This window comes from Galeopterus variegatus, unplaced genomic scaffold, assembly GCF_000696425.1.
Source record: "Galeopterus variegatus unplaced genomic scaffold, G_variegatus-3.0.2 Scaffold1292, whole genome shotgun sequence".
In the NCBI taxonomy this organism is placed as follows: domain Eukaryota; kingdom Metazoa; phylum Chordata; class Mammalia; order Dermoptera; family Cynocephalidae; genus Galeopterus; species Galeopterus variegatus.
Window position 1 is genome coordinate 231,078 of NW_007727403.1, and position 19,108 is coordinate 250,185.

The 19,108-nt window shown below is 34.6% G+C and overlaps 1 protein-coding gene across 1 annotated transcript in view; it reads right to left on the bottom strand.

Moving 5' to 3' along the window:
• The window catches only part of INTS2 (integrator complex subunit 2), a 61,595-nt gene that overhangs the window by 30,831 nt on the left and 11,656 nt on the right, over positions 1–19,108 (bottom strand). The window contains exons 8-14 of the mRNA XM_008576118.1: positions 17,377–17,502; positions 14,005–14,076; positions 13,805–13,919; positions 11,288–11,356; positions 9,530–9,664; positions 7,553–7,729; positions 6,668–6,776 (exon numbers count right to left, since the gene is read on the bottom strand). Coding sequence (XP_008574340.1) covers positions 6,668–6,776; positions 7,553–7,729; positions 9,530–9,664; positions 11,288–11,356; positions 13,805–13,919; positions 14,005–14,076; positions 17,377–17,502 — 803 coding nt within the window. The remainder of the gene's footprint in view (positions 1–6,667; positions 6,777–7,552; positions 7,730–9,529; positions 9,665–11,287; positions 11,357–13,804; positions 13,920–14,004; positions 14,077–17,376; positions 17,503–19,108) is intronic.

A 19,108-nucleotide genomic window follows, 5' to 3' on the forward strand; every position in this document is an offset into this window, starting at 1 on the left:
CAACTCCTAGAAATTGATACGGCAAGCAAACAGAAAGGACTTTGTTGGGTGGGAGGGGGGAGAGGGAGCAGGGAGGGGGGTTTCGGTAATGGGCCATAATAATCAACCTCATTGTATATCGACAAAATAAAATTAGGAAATAAATAAATAAATACTGTCCTTCTCTGTCTCATCTCTACTATATACTTGGCACCCTAATCTCATTCCAAAGTACTCTGCTTGTACAGGAATATAAGAGAATCTCAATCAGGATGTGTGTAGTTTGAAAAAGCATATCCAACATACTATTCTCTTTCAAATCTCAAACAGTAAAGCTCAATAATTTTTTTTTTTTTGATTGAGGACAAGAAAAAGTATGTAAATGCAAGTGTTAGAATAAAGGTTGAGAATCATTGTCTAGACCGTGTGCCTCTTGATTAGATATAATCCCCCCTTAAATTAAATAAATTAGCATCCTAGTTTTCCATTCCAATCTTTCATAAATTGAGTAAGAAGGCAGTTAAAACAATAGCTATAGGGTCCGGTGACAGTCAAATACTGGTTCCAACACTTACTACTTAGGGAAATTTATTTCCCTGTGTCTCGGTGTTCTCCCCTGTAAAATAAAGATAACAGCATATCTCATAGAACTGTTGTGACGGTTTACATGAAGTAACACTTTAATGTGCTTCAGAAGTGTCTGGTACATAGCAAGCAATCAAATGTTAACTACTTTTATTAAAATCTACAGTCCCCAAGATCAGCTTAGGGTAAAGTATCAATATTTAACTTTCTGGACCTATGAAATTAAAGACAAAATCCTAAATAATTATTTCATCAAAGAACTCACAGTCCGTGAAGCCTAACCTAAAGCATTTGTTTCTCTTTAACATGTTTCTCTTAATTGTTATAATCTCTGTTTCTCTGAATTGTTTCTCTATAACATTAAGGATATTCTTAATCCTTCAATAAAATACTAAATTATAAATATGCAAGGCCTATGAGATCATTGGTGTTACATACTTAACATGAGCAATCACATTTCCAAATTTGTTCTAATGTTTGGCTTTCAAAGGTTCAAATCTAACATTTAACCTCATCCTCAGCAAAACTGTAGAAATGCTTTGAATACTATTTACATTGTCCCATGTTTTTGTGCCATTTTAATCCTTAAAAAGGTGGAAAACTTCCTAGTTCACCTATGAAATCACCATAAACCCGATACCAAAGCCTGAAAGGAAAAAAAGAAAAAAGGAAAAAAGGGGAAAAAAGGTCAATTTCACTTGCTTAAACACAGACAGAAGGGCCGGCCCATGGCTCACTTGGGAGAGTGCGGTGCTGGTAAAACCAAGGCCACAGGTTCAGATCCCTATATAAGGATGGCCAGTTAGCCCACTTAGGAGAGCGTGGTATGGACAGCACCAAGTCAAGGGTTAAGATCCCCTTACCAGTCATCTTTTAAAAAAAAAAAATGAAAGAAAGAAAGAAAAAAACAGACAGAAAAGTCATAATTAGGGCCGGCCCGGTGGCGCACTGCTACAGTGCGCCACTTGTGAGCACGGTGGCGCTCCTGCCGAGGGTTCGGATCCCACATACAGACCGGTTCCCGCTCACTGGCTGAGCGAGGTGTGGGTGTGACACGGAGGGTTGCGATCCCGTTGCCGGTCCCGGTCCAGTGCGGGCGCAACACTGAGGGTTGCAATCCGTTGCCGGACATGAAAAAAGACAAAAAGGAAAAAAATAAAATAAAATAAAGAAAAGTCATAATTAAAGAAAAAAAAAGCAAAGCAAATCTCATACCATACTAAAAGAATAATATACTAAGAGCAAGTAGGGTCCATTCCAAGAACATAAAAATATTAACTATACAATTTTTTTTAAAATGATACTTTATGAGTAAAAGAAACTGACAGCTTGGTTAATCCAAACTAAATTGTCGCCGGCCCGGTGGCGCACTGCTACAGCGGGCGCAACACCGAGGGTTGCGATCCCGTTGCCGGTCCTGGTCCGGTGCGGGCACGACACTGAGGGTTGCGATCCATTGCCGGTCACGAAAAAAGACAAAAAGGAAAAAAAAAAAAAAACTAACTAAATTGTCAATACCTTTTCTCTAACCAATGATAATTTGTTAGGATATTATACAGAACCAATATAAAGTAAACCACTAAATTTTATTAACAGACATAAAAAAGAACTGGAATAAATTTACTCATGAGTCAATAAATATTAAGTGTCTACTATGTACCATGTAATATTCTAGATGCTAGAGATACTGTAGTGAAAAAAAACCCAGACAAAAATCAGCCTTCATGAAGCTTACATTTTAACAATTAAAAAGCAAAAATTATTTCATATTCCTAGATAGAAAGGCAATACTGCAAAGATATAAATTCTCTCTGAATTAACCCACGAGCTTACTATAATTCTGATCAAAATCCTTCTTTTGTGAAACTTGGCAAAATTACTGTAAAGTTCATGTGAAAGATTAAATATGTGAGAATAGACAGAAATTCTGAAAAAGAACAATACTGGCAAAAAATGCGGGAAATGTCAGACATAAAAAAGAAAATCCAGAAACACATGGGTTTGTAATAAAACTTTGATATAAATAAAAGCAGTCCTCCAAAGCAATAGGAAAATGATAGATTATTCATCCTGTAATGCTGACAAATAACAATTATGAAAAAATAAAATCAGACCTCTACTCCATACTTTACACCAGGCATACTTAAATTTTAAAAATGAAATAATAATGTCATAGAAGAAAATATAGTTGATTAGTTATATAATGTTAGTACCCTGCTTTGAAAGATTAATCTCCAACCTATACTTAAAAAGATACCATGAACAAATGATAACACTGAATATTGTGAAAGCATGGGGAAATAGGCACTCATATCTTACACAAATGTGGGAGTCTATACTGGTATTCCAAATCTGGAAGGTAGTATGGCAATTCATCTTTTAAATATTATAATTTTTCATAATCTTTAACTTAGTAGTTCTACATCTAGGGATCTAAGGAAAGAAATAATTATAACTGTGCACAGAGTTAGCTCTAAGAATATTCATTCCTCCACTGTTTATAATGGCAAAATTTGGGAATAATGTAAATGTCCAACAGTAAGAAATTTGTTAAGTAATAATACATATTTATAATGAAATATTATACACTTATTGAAGAACATGTCTTAGGAAAAAATAAACAGGCAAATGTTTAAAATGTATTAAGTAGAAAGGGTAGATTAAAAATATAGTATGATTTCAACTTTATGAAAGCTTTCATACATGCAAAGGCTGAAGGAATTTCTAGCAAAATTCCAATGGTGATTACCTCTGGACAATGGAATCATGGGTGGTTTATAAAATGATTTTCGTACTTTTCTTATTTCCTCAATTTTCTCCAGTAAACACCCTTTTGATATGTTTTTATTTTAAAAACCAGCTATTTTGCACAAAGATATGTAAACAATTAGGTAAGTAATGAAATAAGTCTAAAATTCTTAAACTGTTACTCTATACAGTCATGTATCTACTAGAACCCTTTTTTGGTCAAAATTTGATTTAACTCTAGGTTTTACAGCTCTGAAACTTCAAGCTTTCAGGAAATAACATCTGCCAATGTTTGCTTCAAAGTTTATGCATTCTGAAAGATACAGATGGAGTACCTTTCTTCTCAAGAAAATAATTAACTATCGAGTGCAAAGAAAAAACTTCAAGTTCAAGAATTTATAGCCAGGGAACCTAATAGTTTCCCAAGAACCACAAGATATGTCTTATTCTGCTGGTGATCAAGAAGGAAATTTCACACATAACAGAAGGACAGGAGCAGAAAAAAGGCCAGACTTTTTTAAAAATGAAGTAAAACCTGAGGATGAGTTAAGCAAGAAATGCTTTTAGCTACTAAAGAGTAAGACTGTTTTTAGGATCCTACTGACTGCTTTGGGAACAAATAAATAGTTCTTCAAATGTATAATATTAATTACTATTGTTTTCAAAAGTAACTAAAAATAAACTAAAATAAACTGTTTTACCTAATAATAAAGTTTTCAGGTGTAATAAACAGAAAATATTTTTTTAAATATTAAAACTTGAAATTGATGGTAATTCACCAAAGTCAAGGGTTTGGATCCCCACAACGGCCAGCCGCGCCCTCCCCTGCAAAAAACGTAATGGTAATGTTCATATTTTAATTGGGCAGTGGTACACAGGGATTTATTACATTATTTTTTATTTCTTACACATATTCTTTTGAATTGATACTTAACTAAATAAATACTTAACTAAAATTAATATACATCCATGTATTATAAATATTTTAAAACAAACCAAAAATGTATGCACACACAAATTTTTTTAATGGCTCTGATATTCTAATACTTGGGCTCTTTCTCAAATTTCAGAATTCCATTATTTGAGCTTCTGCAGCTACCTGGTAACTGCTAATAATGTTTATTGTAAGGACCCAAACAACAGAAGAGTTAGCAAGATGCTGAAACCATAACACAATTTCACAGGTAGGAATAAATCTGAAGCAGAATAATCATCTTTTTGGCCATGGAAGAACAAAACTCTCATGCTATGACATATCCTGCAGTTATTTATTCCCGTTGGAAATGAGAAACTATACTAAGAAAAAAACTCCTAAATCAAGAGGAAAACTTCTCCAAGTAAAGGCCAATCCCTCCATTTATCTTCTATATTCCATCTCCTCCAACCTGTCAAGAACATCACTCCAGGTATTGCTCCCTCTCCTGCATCATCAATCCTTCCCTCTCTACTAGATTATTCCCAACAGCATTCGAACATTCTCTTATCTCTTTCATCTTTAAAAAAAAGTCCTTCCCTGACCTCATTTTCCTCTCCAATTAACACGTCATTTCTCTCCTCTTTACAACTCCTCAAAAGAGCTGTCTCTACTCATTTTCTCCAGTGTATCTCCTCTAATTTCTCTTCATTACAATCAGGTTTTCATCCTACCACTCTATCACTAAAACTGTAAAAGTCAAGTGCAAAGCCTCTAGCAAGCTAATGCAGTCCTCAGCTGAGCCTCAATACTAATCTTACTTGCTCTATCAAGAGCATTTGACATAGGTGATCACTACTTCCTCTTTGAAACGTTCTTCTCTTGGCATACAGGATACCATATCCTCGGTCAAGTGCAAAGCCTCTAGCAAGCTAATGCAGTCCTCAGCTGAGCCTCAATACTAATCTTACTTGCTCTATCAAGAGCATTTGACGTAGGTGATCACTACTTCCTCTTTGAAACGTTCTTCTCTTGGCATACAGGATACCATATCCTCCTGATTTTCCTCCTACACTCCCTCCCTTCGTGATCGTATTTAATGTCATGATTTTAAATATCATATACACACTAAAGAGTCTCGAAGGTTCAGTCAAGGTAGCTCCACTAAATTCCAGGCTGGTATAAACAAATGTCTACCTAACATTCCCACTGGAAAACCTAACAGACATCTCAACTTAACATGTCCAAAACTTAGCTCTTGATGCTCCCCAAACCTGGTCCTCCTACAGGCTCACTTTTATTTCAATTGATAGTCATTCTATCCTTGATCTTCTAGCCAAAAGGCTCTAAATCAGCCTTGGCTCCTTTCTCTCAAATTTAGTTCATTAAAATAAAAACTAAGGTGTATCTTGGTCCCCTGTTACAGTATTAATGGTCTGAGTTCTCCTGCAGAACATCTGCTAGTAATCTATTTCTCTACTACCTCTTATTAAATCACAAGCGTCATGTTCTTGGGAGACTATTACCTAATGTTTGTTGTTAGCCTGTCTCTTCCCTTATATGACAAAGACATAATTACAGTTATGGGATATCAGCTGTATAACCCTAACAATTGTAGTCAGAAAAGAAAGCAGCTGAGAAGTTCACAGTATATTTAAAATACAATACCTCATACAAATAAAATGAAACTGATCTGCCAAATACTGAAAAGTTACCTTAATTTATAGCTTTTCAAAAAGTAAAATCACTCAGCTATAGCAAAGTAACCACTCTTACAAGAATTTTCCCTGCATATATACTCAATGCCTAGTCTTTTAATGATATTTTTTATTTCAAATATGAAAAATAAATTAAAAACTACATACATTTAGTAAGCCTAAAAACAGATGACTTTCCTTTTCAAATATAGGAAAACATACTATTTTATATTGATATCTTGCATGCTAAATCTGACCTGATATTATATGAAGTAACTAGGTTTCAAAGCCCAGTTCAGTGATAATTTTAACAGCAAAAGGAAGTTTTCTATATATTTTTTTCTGTTGCTTTTGATTAGGTTGTTAATCTGCCCACTAGTGGAAGGAAGACAGGGCCAATATTGATACTAAGCAAAAAAATTTCAGTTATAGCTTCTTCAGGTTTATCTCTTAATCTATATTTAGCAAATAAGATGAATAAAATTGTTCAAATACAGACAATTCAATTATTTATTAATTTAGCCTGCTAAAAGGATAACTGAGGCATAAGGGATGGATATGTGCCTACACATGCATGATTTATGTATCAAGTATACAATGACTACATTGCAAAGATTATAAAACAATGCTGGAGTTTGTTAGAATATTTGGCTTTATTTTATCACATATAACAGCTTGGAAAGTAATAAAATACAAGCAAATAAAATGAACTACCTCTAGAAACACTCCCCTATGCACAACTTACCTAAAGTCTTTGTGTTTGCTAGAAGAGCTTCCTCATAAGACAATACATAGTAGAGCACCAAAAGCTGTGCTGTGATACTGAAACGCTGATTAAGGCGGATGTTGTCACCCTGGAGGTAATATTATAAACATTTTAAAGTACTGTTAAATTTCATGAGTGCTTTTTTTTTTTTTTACAGTAAAAGTATCAAAATAGAATACTTAGGTGTTGCTGCTCCCAAGCTCAGATATACAGGAGAAATGATGCTATGTTTACATTAAACTCAAAGAGACAACTTGAAGTTTAAATGAAATTTGAGATGGCATGAGAGATGACAGGGAACATGCTTAAGTAGTCTCTAAGACAGGACCAAAAAAAGAATTCAGATACTACTCAATAGCAATCCCATCATGCTGGTTCTGAAAGACTTACAGAAGTCTCAAGTATTATCTGAAATTACCATGAAGAAAATAACTCTTAAAAAAGATATTGTATATTTAACTATATCTGCAAAAAATGCAATTATTTTTCCCTGAAATGGGGAAAAAAAGATTTTCATTAAATTCTTCATAAATGCTTCTAGGTATCTTAGATTCCCAGGAAGCTAAATGAAGCTATGTTGAATATGTTGAAACATCACACAGTCCTCCATCAAATACACAATCTCCAGGACACCCATTCTTTTAAAGAAGCTTTTAGAAAAATTCCTCAAAAGTTACCTATTTAACGAACTACTTGCAACTAATACCATTCTTTTAATTTTTATATGTAATCTAAGGAAATTTAACCCTGTTTTAAATTCAGAACCATTTAGAAGTCCTCTGATAGGAAAAACATATGGAATAAGTCAAAAGAACAAACTTAAAGAAAAATAAGTTAATAGTTGTAAAAGAACCACTATTTTACCCCAATGACTCCTTGGAAAATATTGAGTATCTCCTGTTCTGTGACTGGCTGATTTGTGGCTTCAGGATTAGATTTAGATGCAGGAGTAAGTATAGAATTTATGTACACATCAATCAGAGGAAGTAACTGAGGATGAAGTGGAATGGAGGTTTCACACAGCTGTCTATAAATCCAGTCCTAAAAAAGGTTACAGGCACCGAATCAATTATGGCAATAAGAAAAAGCATACAAAATTATAAAAGCACATACAATTTCACCTGATTTATGAACCAGTGAAACTCACTATTAAATTTTGGCACTTCCAAATATATTATCTAGTTTCATAATTGTCTTTGATTTTAAAATATGAACTACCTGTATATCCTAATCGAGAATATTGCCCAGTGGAAGATGAACTTAAAATAGGAAGCTTGGCTTTGGGTTTAGTCTATTAGTTTTTAAGCAGTGGGAAAAACATTTTAAGTCCCTTCAACATCTCTATTTTAAGCACCATATACGTTGTCATGGAAGGCCTTACAGCAAAGAGGAATTCGAGAAGAACAGTCCTTCACAGCCAACCCTTGGAAAGATTCAGAAAATGGCTTTGACAAGCACTTAGCAATGTTGGGAGGACACATAGCAATGTTGGGTGTGCATCTGGACTCAATTCTTAGCTATTTCACTTGCTAAAAACACGAAGAAGATATAATCTAGCTGGAAAATAATTTCACTAAATCATAAAAAAACAAGGACAATTAAAAGTGATAATATGTATATAATGCTCATTGTTCTTTGTAAATATAAGAGCCTCTAGAAAAGGTTCAAACAGATTCCTTTACCTCCTGGGTTTCAGCCTTTTATTCAGAGGACCTTTTAACCATTTGATATGGCCAACTATAAAAATTGAAAACATATCAAAATATGTAGAAGTTAGGTATCCTTGTGACAAATCTACAAATATTGGTTAGGGCTGACCAGCACCTTTCCCAATTTGGTGAACAGAACCAAAATTCAGAAAATGACAATTTTGTCTATGGCCATACCATTCTGAACATGGCCGATCTTGTCTGATCTCAAAAGCTAAGCAGAGGGGCCGGTCTGGTGGCGCACTCGGTAGAGTGCGGCACTTGGGAGCACGGCGGTGCTCCCGCAAAGGGTTCGGATCCCATATAGAGACCGGTCTGCTCACTGGTTGAGCGCGGTGTGGGCATGACACCGAGGGTTGCGATCCTGTTACCGGTCACGAAAAAAGACAAAAAAGGAAAAAAAAAAAAAAAGCTAAATGGCCAACTATAAAAATTGAAAACATATCAAAATATGTAGAAGTTAGGTATCCTTGTGACAAATCTACAAATATTGGTTAGGGCTGACCAGCACCTTTCCCAATTTGGTGAACAGAACCAAAATTCAGAAAATGACAATTTTGTCTATGGCCATACCATTCTGAACATGGCCGATCTTGTCTGATCTCAAAAGCTAAGCAGAGGGGCCGGTCTGGTGGCGCACTCGGTAGAGTGCGGCGCTTGGGAGCACGGCGGTGCTCCCGCAAAGGGTTCGGATCCCATATAGAGACCGGTCCGCTCACTGGTTGAGCGCGGTGTGGGCATGACACCGAGGGTTGCGATCCTGTTACCGGTCACGAAAAAAGACAAAAAAGGAAAAAAAAAAAAAAAAGCTAAGCAGAATTGGGCCTGGTTAGTACTTGGATGGGAGAAAATGGCAATTTCTTACTAAGTTTTAATGAAACAACCATGTGATGCTATTGAGAATTTAAACGAATTAGTAATATATATTTTGTAAATAACAGTTATATTGTTTTAAAAAAAATCTAAAATTAGGTTCCTAATATAATATTATAACTATATAAATGACTAATATTTTGGCTTAATAGCACACATTTCATACACAAAACCCACAATAAAAGCCTACACACTGAAATAGAACTGGGGAAAAAGCATTAATTTAAGTTGTTTTTTGAAATACGATGTAAAGTCATACTTTTATTGACACTTTGTGCTTGGTAAAGGAACGACTCCTGAGAAGCTGATAAATACAATGAATAGGCAAAAACCCAGTAATGTTGGCACTCAGATTGCTGGTGACAGGGACCCGAACTGCATGAGCTGTGACAACCTAAAAGTGAAAAATAGTATTAAACATGTTTGATAGTACCAAATATAACATTATTCTGAAAGCGTAAGGATTAATAGGCAGACTGTCAATATTTAACACAAATATGGTCCTTAGAAATAAATGATGAAAATCAATTATTACATGTTTTAATTATCTTTGAATGATGAGAAAGCATACATTTAGGGATGTGTAAAGTTCTCTAATTTTTTTTTTTTTTTTTTAAAGATGACCGGTAAGGGGATCTTAACCCTTGACTTGGTGTTGTCAGCACCACGCTCAGCCAGTGAGCGAACCGGCCATCCCTATATGGGATCCGAACCCGGGGCCTTGGTGTTATCAGCACCGCACTCTCCCGAGTGAGCCACGGGCCGGCCCAAGTTCTCTAATTTTTTATTTGTTATCAAACATATATGTACACAGTACTGTGACAAGATAAAAAATATAAAATTTGAAATAAATCATATAATCTAGCTTAATAACTTTGGAGAAGTCATTTTTTCTACTGAATCTATTTTGACATCTACAAAATGGGAGAACACTGCCTTACTTGCCTCAAAGGATTGTTGTGAGGAGGTAAACTTTTTTGTAAAAACATTATGTGATTTATAAAGTAACACATAACTATGAACAAGAATTTTTATTCTCAGTGTGTCATGCACAGCCCTTTAGTTGTCTTTCAAAGACCCTCCTCAAACTGTCTTCCAGTTGGTTCAAATGTAAAGACATAAAAAATAACTTATGATTCTCCTATGTCTTATATGTGACTGCTTGTTATGTGGTAGTATACATAAGTGGGAGGGAGAGTTTAGTACAGGGATAAAGATATTAATTACTATAAAAAAGCAACAATTGTGGATCTATGAGTATTTTCAAATATTTCATTTTTTAAGACTTTTTTTCAATTTTAAGATTTAAATTGACAAATGAATCTGTATTATTTTTAAATTTTAGAATAGACTCCTTCACTGAAAAATAAAATATCCTTAGGCTTACCCATAGACAAAAATGCTGAGGCCAAATAAGAACATGTAAATCCAAGAATAAGGAATTTAGACTCTAGCTTATAACCTAGTTAGAAATGAATCTTACAGCCTAAAGGTTTAAATAGGTCTTCACTTTTTTTCTCCTGACAAATCCAAATGATTACCCCATGTGAGTGCCCTACCATTGATATCTAACACTATACTCTTAGATATCTACTCAGTCTCTAAAAATATATAAATTTAAAACATGCTTTGCTATGTAATGAGTAGCTTTTAAAGTATATTTCTAATGGATTCTTCTTTATAGAAGTCTCAAAGATGAAATAAATCATCATTAGAAATTGAAAAGGAATGGAGAAAGGCCATATTATTCCCTTAAGGTGAAATACACAAGTTTTGGGCCGGCCTGTGGCTCACTCGGGAGAGTGTGGTGCTGATAACACCAAGGCCACGGGTTCGGATCCCATATAGGGATGGCCGGTTTGCTCACTGGGTGAGCATGGTGCTGACAACACCAAGTGAAGGGTTAAGATCCCCTTACCGGTCATCTTTAAAAAAAAAAAAAAGAAATACACAAGTTTTCTCCTACAGAATATTTCAAAAGAAAGTTAAATAAGTACTTAAGAATAAAAAGAAGTACCTGCTCAGTAAAAATTTCCTGTGTGAAGATAGTCTTCATCCTGCTCAAGGAGCTTGGCTTAATTACAATCTAAAATAACCAAAAGAATTCCAACAGCATGTAAAAATATACGAAACACAACTTGCTCTGGTGAATTTATTATCTATAATGGCTGTGACATAATATTAATGTTTAAATGTTCAAGTACTCTACTCTGTTTCAGAAGTGGCTTGTCAAATACAACATTAAAGTGTGTTTTTCCTTAGAGACAGAACCAATATAACAAGTTCTAAGTAAATACTATTATTGACATTTTAAGTCAGTACGGGGGTAAATGGATTATTCAATAAATGGAGTGAGATCAGTAGGAATAAATATAAATATACAGTTTTGTTTTTGCACACATGACACCATACACCAAAATAAACTCAATATGGATTAAAGGTTTAAATATAAAACATGAAGCCACAAAAAAACTATAAGAAAATTGTAGGTGACCATTAATATAAAACTGAGGAAGGAAAACCATTTCTAAGCATAACAATGAAATACAAACCACAAAAGAAACACTTAATATACTACATAAAAATAATAATGATGATAATTTCTACATGGCAAAGTTAAATGGCAAAAAAGACAATAGCAAAGTAAGTGGCAAAAAAGACTGGGAAAAATCATTTGCAACATATTGTACTTCTCCACTTTTAAAGACACTAAGGATTATAAAATATGTCATTGATACAATAGTAGCTTTTCAAGGAAAAAAAGGGAGAGAGGAAGACTACCACATTTACATTACATGTCAACTATAAAACGAATCCTGATTTTAATATTGGGTAAAATGTGTGTATTATAATCAATGAAATATGATATATAAGGTATAATGGTATATCTCTTAAATAAAGCACTTTTGAATAAGTGAGAGGAAAAATAAATAAAAATCCGCACAGAAAAATTGGGATCCTAATAAGCTTTTCACAAAAAGAAATAAACCAGCCAAAACACATAGATTTTATAAACTACAGTTTCTCTAGTAATCAAAGAAATGCAAAATAATGAGCTGGCCTTTTAGTTCAGTTGGGGAGAGCATAGCCTTACAACACCAATGTCACAGGTTCAGATTCCCGTACCAGCCAGCCACCAAAAAATAAACAAACATTTTTTAAAGCCAGGAAAAAAAAAAAAACCACAAACACAAAATAAGTGAGACCATTCTTCATCATTCAAATTTGGAAAGATTAAAAAGAATGGTAATATCCGGTGATAGTGAAAGTTTAGAAAAATGCGAGTTCTCATGAATTAATGAGAACAATTAAATTGGTATAATCTTTCTGAAAGATAATCTGGCAATATTGATGAAACACCTTAACATAATCATACTCTTTTACTTAGTAACTGCCTTCTAGAACTTCATCCTAAGAATATAATACTATAAGTGTACAAAGATATAGATGTGTAAGTGCCTGTGTATATATTTATGTAAATGAGGATATTCATCTAAACATCACAAAGAAATTGGAAAATCTATATGGTAAATAATAAGGACCCATTAAGAAAATTATGATCGCTGGCTGGTTACTCAGTTGGTTAGAGTGCAGTACGGACAACACCAAGGTCCAGGGTTTGATCCCTGAGGCCAGCCACAAAAAGAAGAAAAGAAAATCAATGATCAGTCTGAATGATGGGCTACAAAGCAGCCATTAAAAATTATATTGTATTAAAATATTTATTGATATAAAAAAATATTCATTATATATTAGTAAGTTTTTTTAAATTACAAAATATATATATCATTTTAAAAAGCAGCCATTAAAAATTATATTGTATTAAAATATTTATTGATATAAAAAATATTCATTATATATTAGTAAGTTTTTTTAAATTACAAAATATATATATCATTTTAAAGAAAGGACAGACACCATATTGTTACCAGTAGTATACTTCATGTCACTAACTGTGGAATTATAAGATATTTTTCCCTTTTCTGTATTTTCCAAGCTTTCTGCATTGAACATCTATTATCCTTGTAAAGAAATGTTTTCAAAATGCAGTTTTTTCTTTTCTTTTTTTTTTATGGGGACAAAGTCTTGTTATGTTGCCCAGGCTGGAGTGCAAAGGTTATTCACAGGCAGGATCCCACTAATGATCAGCACAGGATTTCTGACCTGCTCCGTTTCCAACCTGGGCCAGTTCACCCCTCCTTAGGCAACCATTCCAGGGAGTGGTCCCCCACTCCAGGGAGGTCACCATAGTGATGCCAAACTTAGTGAGGACATCTAATGGGCAAAGCATGCTACAGCCCAGAATTCCTGGGCTCAAGGTATCCTCCAGCCTCAGTCTCCTGAGTACCAAGAACTATAGGTTCATATCACCACACCCACTAAAACGCATTTTTTTCTTAAGAGCTCCTGATAAAACTTCAATCTATTAAACAACTAAAATTACTTAAATAAAAACAATCTACTTACTTTATACTACAATGAATTGTCCAGCTTAGAAACACCTTCTCTTAGAAGCAACATAAAAGAAAATTACCTTCATCCCCAAAGTGGAACAGACCAAGTCAATGATAGCACTAAGCTGGTTGCTGTGAAAATACATAGCCACCAATAATAACATCTCCCCAAAAGAAGCAGAGACTCCTGAAGTACTGTTGAAATAAAAAAGAACATATAAATTTCCACAGAGAAAATAAAAGCTTTCTTGGCTAACTGAAACAAACTAAATCATCTTACCTCTCAAAATAAGCTTCTTCTTTTATCATCCAACTTAGCCAAACCACCATTAACTGCTCCTGTTCAGGTGTACTATATAAAACATATCAGAATGTCACTGATTTAAATCAACTATACAAGTATATGAATAAGAAAGTATTCTGAAATTATTTTTGGTAGGAATTATTTTTTCCTTCCCTTCTTTGAAACATCAGGCCAAACTAACTGGTTGCTGAATTGGGCCATTAATTGTCACTGAGATGTGAAGTAGTTCTAGAGCTCAAGAATGAAGACCTTTGTTTTTCTTCATGAATCTTAATAGTCAAACTCTCACTGTCTTAGTTACTACATTTGCAGGTTGGTGACAGTAAACTTCCGCACATCCCTTGGAAAAGCAAGGAATTAAAATGCTAAAAGAACCATATTACAGTCAAAACTCATACTTATTTCATATAGAAAAAGCCTAGTTTTAGGGGCTAGCCAGATAGCTCATTTGGTTAGAGCATGGCCTTGTAACATGAAGGTCAAGGATTCAGTTCCCCAGCCAGCCACCAAAAATAAAAAATAAAATAAAAATTAAGCATCAGCATTAGCTCACTTGGTTAGAGCATGATGCTGATAACACCAAGGTTATGGGTTTGGTTCCCCATACTGGCCAGCCACCAAAAAAATAAAATAAAAATTAAGCATCAGTGTTAGGTCACTTGGTTAGACCATGGTGCTGATAAATAACAAGGTCAAGGATTCAGATCCCATTACCAGCCACCACAAAAAAAAACCAAGATAAACAAACAAAAAAAACCTTAAGCATTGAAAAGACATAAACTGAGTACTAGACAGAAACAAGTTAGCCCATCTTTTACCTGAAAAATGAAATTTAATTTTTAGAAATCTTTTGAGTAGAACTCAAAACTGTAGAGAAATAAATGATCACTAATGATAAAAAGAAAAAAAGAGAAAGAAAAAAAGACAGCCATGGGCTCACCAGATATGAAAAATGGTTATAAAAATATAACAATGACAATGAGTTTTTAAAGGGAATTCCTAGATCTTAGGTTGAAAGGTACAGGCAGCCTTTGATTTGTGAAGAAAAGCACTGCAGTGAAAATGGCGAAAACAAAAAGCAACCAAAAAGTGTACTTTTCCTACTACCCCAAGCTAAGAAAATTTAAGACATCATTCTCAACTATACCTAACCCATCCGCTAATAAAAGACTGTGTTATGTAGTAGAAAGATCACAGCCTTTACAGCCTGCCAGACCCAAGTGGAAATCCCATATCTGCTAATTACTGGTAGTGTGGTCTTAAGCAAGAAACTTAATCTTTCTGAACTTTAGTTCTCCTACCTATAAAATATGGACAAAAATATGCATCTTATAGAAATAATGAGGATTACAGGTAACGTTTAGAAAGTACTTCTGGTAAAAGAAAAGAAAGCACTTCATTTCATGTACCTAATTTTACACCCTCCTTAAACCCCACTAAAACTGCATTAAAGGAGTTTTCTCAAAAGTTACGAATGCATAGGATGTTGAAGAGGGACAACACAAATACTGGAAGCTAGAGAACATACAGACAAGTGGTAATTGACTTAGCAGACCTGAGAAACAGAGTACTAAACTGGCAGAAGGGAAAAACCAATCCATTTTATACCACAGAATTCTCAAAGGGCTCAGGACTGACAGCTCTAGGCAGTTCTGGGAGTGAGAGTGAAGACAGTGACTAAAATAAAAAGTTTGATGGTCTATGTAAGTAGTAGATCTCCAAATCACCTCCTCCATTCTACACAACTAGATGAACACCCCTCCATCAATAGAGAGAAGACTGGAAATTTGTTCTCTAGAGACGGTAAAACAGTGTGCCAGAATTAAGGGACAATGAGATTTATCTGGAGCACCATTCTAAACATCATAAATTAAGTGAATGATTATACTGCAGCCTTTAACCCTCACTTTTTAACTTTGTTTATGGGTTCCCAGACAGGCCTTTACTTTCCAGGCAAGACTACAGTCTTTTCTAAAACTCTGATCAGGCCAAAAGTTTCCCAAAGACCTACCTGTTTATTTAGAGATTCTAATCTGCTTTTTATTTTCCTATTCTTAAATATGAACAATCAAGAAATATTAAACACCTGATAAAGACTTCTAACTTGAAAAACAGAGACCAAAAAAAGGCAGAAAAAGAGCAACTTAGAGAACAGAAGTAGTACAAATAATATCCTTTCAGTATCATTATGATTAGGACTGGCCAGTTAGCTAAGTTGGTTAGAGCACAGTGTTATAACACCAAGGTCAAGGGTTTGGACCCCCATACCCACCAGCTACGTAGAAAAAGAAAAAATCATATGATTACTATCAAAAGAAATCATGCCACTATGAAACAACATACACTATAAAGAAAAAACATTCAGAGAACCAAAAAAGGGCTTTTAGAAATTAAACACTGGAGGCTGGCTCATTAGGTCAGTTAGAGCATGGTGCTGATAATACCAAGGTCCGGGGTTCGAGCCTTGTACCCACCAGCCTCCTAAAAAAAAAAAAAAAAAAGAAAGAAATTAAACACTGATTAGGATTTGAAGACAAAGTTAAGGACAAATCCTAAAAGGCGGAATGAACAGTTTCTTTTTGGAGTGATAAGTGTTCTAAAATTAGGTTGTGGTTATGTTTGTATAACACTGTAAACATACTAAAAACCATTCAATTGTACACTTTAAGTGGGTGGTTTTTATTATATTGCAATAAAGCTGCTTTTAAGAAAAAGAACAAAAGTAAGGAAAAGAATAAAGGATAAGAAAATAAGATGATCTTTTAAAAATGTCCAATTCTGAATAAAAAGAGGTTTTAGACAGAGAAAACCCAAGGGGAAGACATTGCCAACAAATGAATTCAAGAAAATGTCCTAAAACTGAAGGACATAAACTTCCAGGTTGAAAGGGATTACCAAATATGTGGAGAACAGACAAAAACAAACTTAAAACATAGAATATCACCCAGAAACTTCAAAATCCAAGGGACAAAAAGCTAATTCTACAAGTTTCCATATTTAAAAAAAAAATAATAATAAGCCACACAAAAGACCAGGAATCAGAATTATGTCAGACTTCTCAACAACACTGGGATTTAGAAGACAATGGAACAACACCTTCAAAATTCTCAAAGGAAATTATTCCCAGCTTAGAATTCTATACCCCATCAAACTATCAGATGAAACTGAAAAAAATCAATAAATGACTGGCATAAACCAGATGCTACTGACACCCTTTTATTAAAAGATACTATGATTGTCCACACCAAGGCCAATTTTTGTAGTAAGCTCTTAATCTAATGGTATCCACACATCTTAATAAGTAAAAGCAGACCCTGAGAAAATAGAGCAACTTATATGGGAAGGTACCTGACAAGCGTAGAAAAGGCCAGCAGCATACAAAAGGAAAGTGAAACAAAGCGAACCCCAGCTGGTGTAGCGGGGGGACGGCTTGTCATCAACTGCAGTAGCTGTTCTGCTTCTTCTTCTGTTGGTCTAAGGAGGAATACATTATTAGAAATTACTTTTTTTAGTTGAGAAAGGGAAAAAGAAAAAGTACACTTCCCAACATTTTAACATTTTAGATATAAATTCTAAACTTCATAATGATAACTCACTATAAAATCTTTAACATCTTAACTCATCAAAAGAAACACTGCTGGGCCGGCCCGGTGGCGCACTGCTACAGTGCGCCGCTTGGGAAGCGCAGTAGCGCTCCCACCGAGGGTTCGGATCCCACATACAGACCGGCCACTCACTGGCTGAGTGAGGTGCGGGAGCAACACCGAGGATTGCGATCCCGTTGCCGGTCCCGGTCCAGTACGGGCGCGACACTGAGGGTTGCGATCCGTTGCCGGTCACGAAAAAAGACAAAAAGGAAAAAAAAAAAGAAACACTGCTGAAAGATTGCAACTATAGTGTTTTTCCTCAGACACAAATACAGGCACTTCGCACAGTAGCGTAGGACCATAAAAATGACGATGCAAGCTGCTACCATGCAGTGCAATCTTAATAATCGATGGCAAAAATTACAATTGTATTGTGACCTTTAATATTTTTCGTCAAAACATTAAAAAGTGTCAGTTATAATGCATAGGAAATTTTTTAAAAAAACAGTAAAACAAGTATTTATTTAGCATTCTGTACTTAAAAGCATTAGAAACACTTGTAATTCGAGCTTTTATTTCTTTGTAAAAACCTTAACAAGAATAGTTTGAATAGCTCTTGCTTTTTTCATTGCTTAACTTATAATATGGAGTGAGCATCTTTTCTATGCCTTGGTGAACTATCAAACTCCCTTCTAAGTTTAGATTAGCTTCCAACATTTTGTCCTTTGTACTTTTCAGTTGTTAAATATCTGATAGTCCCTTTAATGTGAAGATTTTTGCCAGCATCATATCCTCTGGGACATCTTCATCCTTTCGTCACAACCACTTTTCTCATTTATGTCAACAAGTTCGCCTTCAGAAAATTCCCCTGGCCACAAATCTAGGGTCTCTCAAACAGCAACAGTGTCAAAATTCTCACAGTCAGCTATTTCTTCAACTTATGTTTGCTTCAAATGTCATTTTCAGTTACCACTTTTTGTTTCTTTGCTACACTTTCATCTTTTTTAAAAATAACTTAAAATTTACCATCTTAACCATTTTTAAGTGTACAGTTCAGTGATATTAAATACATTCATAATTATAGTTTCAACTTTATTAGCTAATATCCTCTTTCAATTATCCGTTTTTATAAAATGTCAATTAGGTTTATCTCTCAGAGACAAGGAGGTAATACAACTACCTACTTTGCTGTCTCTGTGTGAACAGAATAACAGATGGGTGGTGGCCAGTCACTGACAGGTTTTAAAGTGATGCCACTGGTCACTGATCATGATGTGCAGCTGTTATTTACACAGTGATAAGTGGCCTGAAGAGCTCACAGCAAAGTTTGTATTTTACACAATTATTTGGTTAATGTATCCTGGTAACTGAAACTTGAGCCTTGTTGAGGGACCAGCATTATTTAACTAAATGTGGTAACAAATTCAAGTGAATCAGACATGCCAAGTGAGGACCGTATGTATAAAAGTTGAGGACATTATTCAAAAGGATGT